At 30.6% G+C, this 10,803-nt stretch overlaps 1 protein-coding gene across 1 annotated transcript; it reads left to right on the top strand.

Annotated features, from left to right (window-relative positions):
• Nucleotides 1-955: 955 nt before the first annotated feature.
• Nucleotides 956-7,261, top strand: LOC111713920 (uncharacterized). The gene is made up of 7 exons (XM_023488911.1): nt 956-1,088; nt 1,342-1,430; nt 1,684-1,811; nt 3,892-4,054; nt 4,659-4,793; nt 6,048-6,141; nt 6,747-7,261. The coding sequence occupies exons 1-7, from the start codon at nt 1,013-1,015 to the stop codon at nt 6,827-6,829; spliced, it is 768 nt and encodes a 255-aa protein (XP_023344679.1). The 5' UTR covers nt 956-1,012; the 3' UTR covers nt 6,830-7,261.
• The last annotated feature ends 3,542 nt before the right edge of the window (nt 7,262-10,803 follow it).

The raw sequence follows: 10,803 nt of genomic DNA on the forward strand, positions 1-10,803 counted from the left end.
TTGACAAGTACAAAGATCTAAGAGTGCTAAGATTGACAAGTACAAAGATCTAAGAGTGCTAAGATTGACAAGTACAAAGATCTAAGAGTGCTAAGATTGACAAGTACAAAGATCTAAGAGTGCTAAGATTGACAAGTACAAAGATCTTGGAGAGTACTAAGATTGGCAAGTACAAAGATCTAAGAGTGCTAAGATTGGGGAGTATTGATGATAAGGCCCAGAACGTATTCAACTCAGATAGAAAATAAGTTTTATTATCGTACAGAATTTCTTCAAATACGGGTACGGATTGTTTTATTCCGTATAATCTGAAAAATATGCATATTTAAACTAGAAAATAAAAAGAAACATTTTAGCATAAAACCAAGCCATTTGCTTTAAACTATGAGATAAAATGTGCAAATTTAAAAGGTAACTATTGTACGACTATAATTAGAAAACCACTCCATTGGCTATAGAGCAATATAGGGTGCATTGTGTACATCGCGATATGTTCCATGTATATAACACTGTACACTTGTATACATATAGTGTTTTTTATGGCGGATTTTATGGAATTTATAAATGTTATGCTTTTTTCTTCGTAAAAAAAATATTAATACATTTTACAGATTTTAACCCAAATTATCCATATCTTTACTAATATTTAATCAATTACAACCAACCACCCCCAAGAAATACGATTAATTACTCTGTATGTGTGTACACTGTACACTGTACAGTGTACAGTGTTGTACAGTGTACAGTGTGGTTAGTTGTGTACATCTGAAAAGATTATGAGATAAGCCAACTCTTCATTTTCTTTTCTCTATGGTAAAAAAGGACAGAAATGTCTCGAAAGGGTTTATAATTAGAAAATAACATAAGAAATAAAATAATTTAAAATCCACAGTTTTTATTATAGAAAAACAAACAACGTCCTTATCTTTAAATTTAACTAGAAATATTTTTAACAAACAGTTTTTTTTCAGATTTAAGTCAGACGCTGAGATAACGGGAAGAAGAGAAAATAATGTTACATCTAATTAAACCTAAACCTATTTTTCATCCACAACCAGCACAGCATTTCAAATCAAAATGGCAAAAAGGTAACTTTACGTAGTTTCAAGAGACCATCCATTTAGCTAGAACTCCATGAACAGTGGTAAAGCTATAGTTCTCAAGTGTTCATGTCGCTTTCAAAACAATCGTTCTTTAAAAGGATCGTTTTTTAAAACTAACAGTTCACACGCTTCAGCTCTACACACAAAAGTTCGTTTGTTTTGAAAAATAAAAAAATAAATCCTACGGATGAAACCTCAGAGCCGTTTCCGATTTGAAGACTAATCCTTTTAATTTTAGGAGATAAAATCACAGTTTGGTATATTGTTTATCAGTGTTTATCATGTATCTTCCTACTTAGCAGTGTTATCTATACTTGGACTCTACAGGTAGTAGATAGATAGATAGATAGATAGATAGATAGATAGATAGATAGATAGATAGANTTTCAGATTTCATAAAAAATATATATTGCCAATTCTTTATTCATTATTTAGTTTTGAAACCGATAAAATTCGTACTTTGTTTTAATATCAGCATTTTTGGTTTTATAAATTCATTAAAAATAATATCAAACTTTTTTCTCACACTTTTCCTTAATTTTGTTACTTTTTTACTTAATATTTGTATTTACTATTTTAGAAAGATAAACCAGCAGAGTCAAGATGGAAGTACATAATTTATCTGACGCATTGGGGTATTGTGACACTAAATGCAACTGTACTGCTAGAAACTGTACTAACTCTTGTTGTGTACTGCAAGCAGAGAACGTAAGAATAATATAAATATCCGGCTTTAAACCTGATAAGGGATTCTACACTTTAGTAAAGGCCTGGAAAAGGTCTATATTCATAGAGAATAGAATATATAGAGAGGAATTTACTGGAAAAAAGTGTAAAACGGCCATTTTGTTGTACTGTTTCCATACTGCAGGTGTACTTCACATATTTATGCTATATAACCTGTTGGGCCCTGGAATATCATTTTATAGAAAATCTGAAATTATTTAAAAAATCGGTGATGGTGATGGACCAAACCTCTGTAGAGTAAAAAAGTAGATGTTAGTTCCACATTTATTTAAAATATATTTCGGTCTGAGTTGACCCCCGTTAGTTCTTGAGATTGTTTCTTCACAAAGATTAAAATTATTGTTAAAAGAAAACCAAATTATGAAATAGGCTGGTTTCATAATTGACCAATGATCATTGCGCATATTTGGGTGGGCAAGCAATTTTGAAAATTTCGCGAAATGATTCTAACGCAATTTTTGCACACTCGAAATTTTTTGCGCTATAATAAAAAATAAATGTTTTTTTTAAATTTTATATACTTCAACAAATATGAAGTGGGTTGTGGATAAAGCAAGTTTAATAATTGATATACCTGAGATTTGGTGGGGATAAAAGTTTTACGTACAAATTAATTTTAACACGAATTTCACATTTTCACCAGTTTGCAGAGTTGTTGAGCAAATTAAATTATTAAGTCAAGAGATTTCCTGGTGATACATAAATAAAAAATATTCATATAGAGCTTTTTATAGTCTTTAACTTTCATAGGGAATTTGGAATCACATGAACACACAACCTTGGTTTCAAAAAATGAAAGGGGGTATATATGCTTACGGCAAAAACTTAAAACGACGTTTTTTCCGCTAGGTGCCTCTGCCACGTGTAATCATTCAAAGCATCGAGAGCAGAGACACCTGGCGGCCAACTATTTCGGCGTTTTAAGTGCATTGTATCCAAAATAAATAAAAAATGTTATGAAATATTAACTATATACGAATGCGTCGAAAAATAATCGATGACTGAAGGTTGTAAGATCTGAATGATTTATTTGAAATTAAATGGATTTCTTTACGATCCGAGCTTTAATTCTTCATTTAACTCTTCATCAGACTAAAGGCCGTAAAATCTGAATAATTTGTTTGAAATTAAATAATTTTTTTTTACGATCCGAGCTTTAATTCTTCATTTAACTCTTCATCAGACTAAAGACCGTAATATATGAATGTTTGTTTGAAACTAAATTGATTTTTTACATTTCGAGTCGTATTTTGCAACTTTCTGAATTTGTATAGACGCTACGTTCTTCAGTAAAAGTCGTTTTTTTTTACAATTTTCTCCTTATAGACGCAACAGAAAGATTAGTAGCGATCGAAAGCGCTTATTTTTCGCCGCAAGCCTATACCCCCTTCAATTTTCGCGAACACTTCTTTAAGTGCACTTATTTAAATACAATTTGATTAATTTGATGCAGATATTTTGAAAGAACTTAAATGCATATTGCAGTATTTAAGATAGTCGCAAATATTAATCATCTTTGGCATATTTTCACAAGTTTAAATGTTTAAAGTAAGAAACTTAAGTTGAGTTTTTATTTATCAATTAAATGGTATGTGCACAAGATTGTTTAGTCAAAAAAAAAATTGAAAATTAGTAAGCAATAAATACAATTTGATTAATTTGATGCAGATATTTTGAAAGAACTTAAATGCATATTGCAGTATTTAAGATAGTCGCAAATATTAATCATCTTTGGCATATTTTCACAAGTTTAAATGTTTAAAGTAAGAAACTTAAGTTGAGTTTTTATTTATCAATTAAGTGGTATGTGCACGAGATTGTTTATCCAAAAAAAGTTTGAAAATTAGTATTTTGAATACTGTTGTTGCAGAAAATGCGTTGGGTCAACTGCATACTTGGTACACTAGACGTGCTAATGTATAAAGACTAGATTAGAATCCTTGTAATGGTTCAGTACGAGATTTATAGTAAACAATTAATAACAAATGATAAAATAATAATTGAATTACATTCTTAAGTATCTATAAGCTGTTCTTTTCAGTTCTGGAAAAGTGTCCAGTGGATTGGACCGTGCTCTTCACATTAGCTGGGGTATGTCACACGCTACATACAGCTGTGCAGTCTTTATAACCGGTTTATACTGGACATTACTGTACACGGGGGAGGATACTACATACACTAATATTTACCAACATGCATTGCAGGTAGCAAATAAGCTTGGAGTAAAATTTACTCCAGTGTACAAATTGTAGAAAATAGTTAAATTACATTATTACATAATTTTGTTAAAGAAAGAGTCTATAGCATTTCATTCCCTCTGCTTTAAGATTCAATTCCTCTCACCTTTCTGTACAAATTACTACATCAGAAATATATCTGAAAGAATAAAAAATGATAAATGAGGATGGCCTCTGTAAACAAATCTTAAAAAAATAAAATATAAGGAAGTTATGCTATTTTTTTCTATTTATATACTTTGCTTGTTAAATTTAAATGTTCTTGAGAAAAATTAAAATGTTTTGAATTTCTATTATATTGTATTGGTTTTTCCATAATTGTGCGCAAAATTAAAACTCGAGGAGCTACGAGGTCTCAAAGTATTACAAGTCATATCGCATAAGTTTTACCTTCCCCTTTGTAAAAATTTTAGTCGATCAGTTGAAAAAAGGGGGTTTCCTATTCTATTTCAGTTTAAATGGAGCCTCAACCCCATCAAGGGCCGTGTTTTTTCTTTTGTCAAATAACAAGAAGACCTTCCTATTGTGAATAAAATCTTAGATTTTTATAAAAAAAAGTAAATATGTTTAGGGTGTGTATGCTGTCGTTGATCAACTAGTCTCTGCAAGACCGTGGGAGGGCGGACACTGGTGGGTGTGTCCTATTTTGCCGATAGTATATGTTATTTTTAACGTTATTTTCTGGGCAGCAGGAGGAACAAATGATGTAAGAAACAATTTTAAAATAAGTTATATAAAGTTTAAAAGATACGACAAAAGAACATATATTTATATGTTAATTTTAGGCTATACATTAATTTATGACCTAAAGTTCAATAACAGTTTTGGGGATTCTAGATTTTATTAGATGAAAAAAATGACAAATTTCTCAATTTAAAGTTTAAGGTTTGAAAAGATAAAACGTTTGAGCGTTCTTGTGTAAGCGTTTTTAAGACACGGAGAAAAAACAAAAATATTTCCACTTTCCCCCCGCCGCGCCATCCAATTTTTAATAATATATTTTCCCAGATATTCTTGCTTTATCTTTTTAAACATTAAAATTCCTTTTTTGTCACAAACTTAAATTTTCCAATCCCTAAATCTTTTCAACCTGACGCCTGACGGTAGAAACCTTTTATATTTTTAATTAAGATTATTTGGTCCATCAGAATTCATAGTTTGAAATAAAGAAGGTCTTTAGACATTGGGTTGCTAGGATATAGGGAATAGAAAATCAGAGTTTGTTGTAAAGAATTTAAAAAAATAAGTTTAAAGATACACGAGTCTAAAACTAAAGAACGAAAAGTTTTGACTTAAATTTTAAGTTCATGGTTAAATGCCACTTCTGACTTAATTTAAACCTGAACTTTAACCATGAGGTTAAATATTTAACCCTGTAGTTAAATATTTAACTCGCCGAAATCGACGAGTTAAAATTTAAACAGAGGTTTAGATTATCTTGACATCCTGCATTTTCCCTATTTGTCTATCATTCAATCATCATTCAGCTGCAGCTGAGAAAGGGGCATTCAACTTTACGATACATTTAAAAGTGAAAACCTTGTTAAAGAAATTTCACGTTTTAGATAAATTAATTTTTGGATGTAAACCCAAAAAACGGTTGTATGTTTTGTTTTCGGTTACGTAAGAACAGCTGATTAGCGATGATTATGTAATATTCTCCGTAAATCCTTTTCTCTGATTGGTTCAGATTTTCCCGGGAAATTCAAATTTAAAATTGAGAAAGTTTAATATTTAAGTAGCTATTCATTATTTTACAGAACTTTTAACCTCGAACTTAAAATTCGCTCATTCTTTAGTTTTAGACTATGGAAACTCAAAAGTATTCATACTTTAGTAATTAAGGGACAAACTGATTTTTAGTCATTTTAATAATTAATTAACTTTACTATTATTGTTTTCTTCATTTAGTCAAACTATTTTTAATTCTTTTCCATTTGATTAAAACTTTATTTTTTAGAAAGGAGAAGATTTTGTGTACCCTGTTCTGAACTGGACAGAGAACCCTGGGACCTCTGCTGGGTTAATATTTGGTGCTCTTCTTGTACTTATATGTAAGGATATTATGAAATATATAAGGGTGACTTACAAAGACTTGAGACTTCAGAGACGAATGTACATGATCAATTTAGCCATATTTTTTACACTCATGGATCCCTGAAGCTGAAATCTTGTTTCATCATTGCCCAAAAAGTATTTCCAATTCAGGACTATTTTGAAGACCCTTAATGAACTTTTTAATACTTTTACAAAAAGAGTTGTATATTACTCTCAATAAATGTCTCACCTTTTTAGCGTAACGCTGTATATAGCCTGCGTTTATTAAGTGTTTTATAGAATTACTTGGAAATGCTTAACCATTTTCGATAATTTAGGTACTAACTACATTTTTTTTAGGTATTCAGTACATTTTTTTTAGGTATTCAGTACATTTTCTTTAGGTATTCATTACAATTTGTTTAGTTATTCATTACATTTTGTTAAGGTATTAATTACATTTTATTTAGGTATTCACTTTATTTTGTTTAGGTATTCACTACATTTTATTTAGGTATTAACTACATTTTGTTTAATTTTTTACTACATTTTCTTTAGGTATTTACTACATTTTATTTAGGTATTCAGTACATTTTTTTGATATTCACTACATTTTGTTTAGGTATTCACTACATTCTGGTTGGCCTGACCCACCTTCGAGACAAAGTTCACCAACAAATGTTTCCTCAACAACATTTAGTCTAATATAGTTTGAAACATTGCATAATTATGACACAGCAGTATAAAAAAGTACTTTAGAGCAAAAATTTGTTTAACATAAATCTACGCGCACGTGCGATATGTTTTTCTACAATATGTTTTGATTTGTTAACCATGCATTTTGTTAAATTAACATTTATTCAAGACAATTAAAGTTCCTATAAGTTCCTCTGACCGGCAGAGTTGATAACGGTGACCACTAGAATATTTGAGATCTTGATTTCGCAAATATTTTTTATACCTTTTTATAACCTTTATCTAATAAAATATGGAACAAAACTTATGAAAAATAAAAATAAATATATTATTTAGGGTTATTTGTTTTGGCACAGTGAAACCCTCAATAACGAATACATCGGAAGAATTTATCAAATGTCGTCTTGACAATTTTTCAATGAGTTTATACTATATTTGGTAAATTTCAATATTTGCGAAAATAAATAAAAAGCCCATGAATATGCGGGAACAGTTTTAAAGAGTTCCATATAATCATTTAATTAAAAAAACTAAATATCTGCAACATTCTATTATCAGAAAGTGAAGAATACGACATTTTATGAATTCTTTCGATGTATTCGTTATTAAGGGTTTCACTGTACATTTTTTACCTTTTCGTCATTTATTCTTGTAAAATTTATTTTTCTTATAGTTAACACATATACTTTACAACCAATTTCTTAATTATTGTTAAAGTTATTACTGTTAATATTGTTATTATCATAGTTTTAGAAAAATAAAATAAAGTGAGGATTTAGGAGAGTGGAAGTGAGAACTGTGAAGAGTAGAAGTGAGGATTGATGAGAGTAGAAGTGAGGATTGATGAGAGTAGAAGTTAGAACTGTGAAGAGTATAAGTGAGGATTGAGGATAATACGTAACGTATAAAGATTTAGGCAGTAGAAGAGGAGGATTAAAGGAGTAGAAGTTAGGACTGTGAAGAGTAGAAGTGAGTATTGAGAGGGGTAGAATTGAGAATTGAGAGGAGTATAAGTGAGGATTGAGGATAATACGTAAAGTATAAAGATTTATGCAGTAGAAGAGGAGGATTAAAGTAGTAGAAGTTAGAACTGTGAAGAGTAGAAGTGAGAATTGAGAGGAGTATAAATGAGGATTGAGGATAATACGTAAAATATAAAGATTTCAGCAGTAGAAGGGGAGGATTAAAGGAGTAGACGTGAGAACTGTGAAGAGTAGAAGTGAGGATTGAGGAGAGTACGTAAAATATAACGATACGTAAAATATAACGAAGGCAGTAAAAAAGTAGGATTAAAAGAACTGAAGTTAGAACTGGGAAGATTAGAAGAGGAGAATTAAATGAGTAGAAGTGAGGATTAATGAGAGCAGAATTTAGAGGAGTAGAAGTAATGGATTAATGAGAATACTTAAAAGTATAAAGATTTAGGCAGTAGAAGAGGAGGATTAAAGGAGTAGAAGTGAGGATTGAGAGGAGCAGAAGTGAGTATTGTGGAGAGTTGGAAGTGACAATTGAAGGATAAGAAGTAAGAATAAGGTAGTAGAAGTACGAGACTATAATTGCTGGATTAGAAAAAGGATTTATGGGAGTAAAATATATGGGGAGTGAGAGAGCATCAGTAGAAGTGAGGATTGAGGGGAGTAGACGTAAGACTTAATTCAGAAGAAGTGAGGATTTGTGGAGTAGAAGTGAGGACTCTGAAGGGAGTGGAAGAATTAATGGATTAAAAATTGGTGCATGAATATTGAATAGAAGCAATAATGAAAAGATGCAATATAGTAGATTTGGGAATAAGATAAAAACAGCATTACCTAATTTTGCAGTTAATTGGCTTTTAGGGCGCCTCACGCCCATCTTCTATTTCAATTGTGAACATTTTCTATTTGTTTTTTTTGTGAAACAAAAACAAATAGAAAATTTTGCGGATATTATAAAAAAGTCGTGGATTTTCAAAATTTTCAAAATTCTAAAAAATCAAGTTTTGTTAGAAGCAAATTTTTGAAAATTGGATCATTCGAAAACTTTCCCTGGGGTCAAGTGAGGTCCCACAAAAATTTGGGCTCGATCGGTTCAGCCGTTTTGACTTTTATTGATACAAACAAGCAGACACCCAAACAGACAAGCAGCGTATAAATATAGATTAGAACATAGCTGAAATAAATTTAGTTTAGACACGTATCTGGATTGATACACACTAAAATATTATTGTAGAACATTAAGTTCTAGGGCGAGTTGTATCTAAACGATAAATACTAAGAAAACAGAGAGTGTTTCTATCTGGACTGATACAGACTTATAAGAACTATTGGAGTAAAGCATTTGTTACAGGAGAGTATATAAAGTCAGTAGAAGCTATAGGAGGAGAAAGCTAGACTTTGCTTTATTTTTAATAAAAAACACGCTTAAATCTAAGATATATTTTTGTAAAATAGACATTTGGAAACCTAAAAAATATATAATACTACAGGTAATAAGATTTTAGCTATTCTTCCTGATAATCGATCCATATAACCTAGAATCTCAAGACCCAGCTTAAAAATATTTCCATGTCTCTCCCGAGTTCCCCAATTAAATTTGTGACAAATCGGTCCAGGTGTTTCTGAGTTATAATCGAAAAAAACAAACAGAGCTAGATTACACCTTTATAATATAGATGTATATTTTCAGTTCTAAAGCAGAATTCATCAGATTTTTGTCAAATACCCTGTCAAATCTAATTCTAAAAAAAATCTCTCAAATTTTTATATCTGAGGCTACAGAAAGTGAGGCCCAACCGCGCCAAAAAGTCAAGGAATGCCCATAATGTTCAGAGCTGTAGAGATCTCTGTGAGACAGAATGATCAGTAAAATTTTAGCAGGAAAGAAATTCAAGAAATAAGGGATGACACACGTTCTCGATTCTCCCATACTGTCAGGGATAAATATATTCTCCCATATATATTTCTTTTATGAAAATATTAGTCTATTTTCAGTTCAATTATAAAGACAGTTATGAAAAAGTAAAAACAATTGAACATGTAGAGAATATTCAGCCCAACATTTACGACGAAGTCTTGAAAGCTTTTAACCCATATTTAAATTCTGTAAACATAGCTTTCGTGAAATTTAAAGGATTTCTCAAATCCCCCGCGAAATATTAGGCTCCCCAGCTACGGAAACTTTTAAACAAAAATTTCAAATATTTTTAAAAATTTAGAAATTCGTTCCCAGATTCCAAATTCAACTCATTCTCAAAAATCTTATTCAAAATAAACTCTTTTTTCTTGAGTTGCTTTATCTTTGCTAGTCTGTCTGTATAACCATTAAAAGGTAAAAAAACTGTTGTTTCACTTTTTTGTGGCAAATTTAACATGACCCAAATGAAAATTTAATGACGATCAAAATTAAAATAATTTCTCCTAGAAAAAAAATTGACGTTCAATATTTTTGAAAAAATCAGCGAAAATTTTTGTTTATTGGAAAAAATGCCGACTTGAAAAACATCTGTTCAAAGTTAAAATGTTTGCTAAAAAAGAGACACTGAGTGCCCTTAAAAGCAAAGTTTTTTATACTGTGTACCCCCCCTAAAAAAACTACGGACTTGATTACTTTCAAAGTTGTCTGTAAGTTCCTTCGCGTGCATAATTCACTAAGAAATAAATTCACAAATAATACTTATAATCAATTAGAGAAGTTACAGCTGAACATTTTATCTTGTAATAAGTGTAATTTACTTTGGCTTAACGTGCAAGGTGGAATTTGGAAGCATTACAAATTTATAAATCCTCTGCTGTTTTCCACGTAAAGGATTTCTAAACTGTTCAACAAAGTGTTGTTTCAAAACAAACAAGGTTTAAAGTTAAAATGAGATGTACTTTGTGTGCGTGGACCGGTCGCTTGACTTCAAAGCATATTTCAGGTTGAAACTACATTCCCGGTCAGAACACAAATAAATCCTATTTTCCTCCAAGCAAATTTTATCAAGGACTTTGACTGAAAAATCCCCG

This window comes from Eurytemora carolleeae, unplaced genomic scaffold (genome assembly GCF_000591075.1).
Source record: "Eurytemora carolleeae unplaced genomic scaffold, Eaff_2.0 scaffold3, whole genome shotgun sequence".
Taxonomy (NCBI): Eukaryota; Metazoa; Arthropoda; class Copepoda; order Calanoida; family Temoridae; genus Eurytemora; species Eurytemora carolleeae.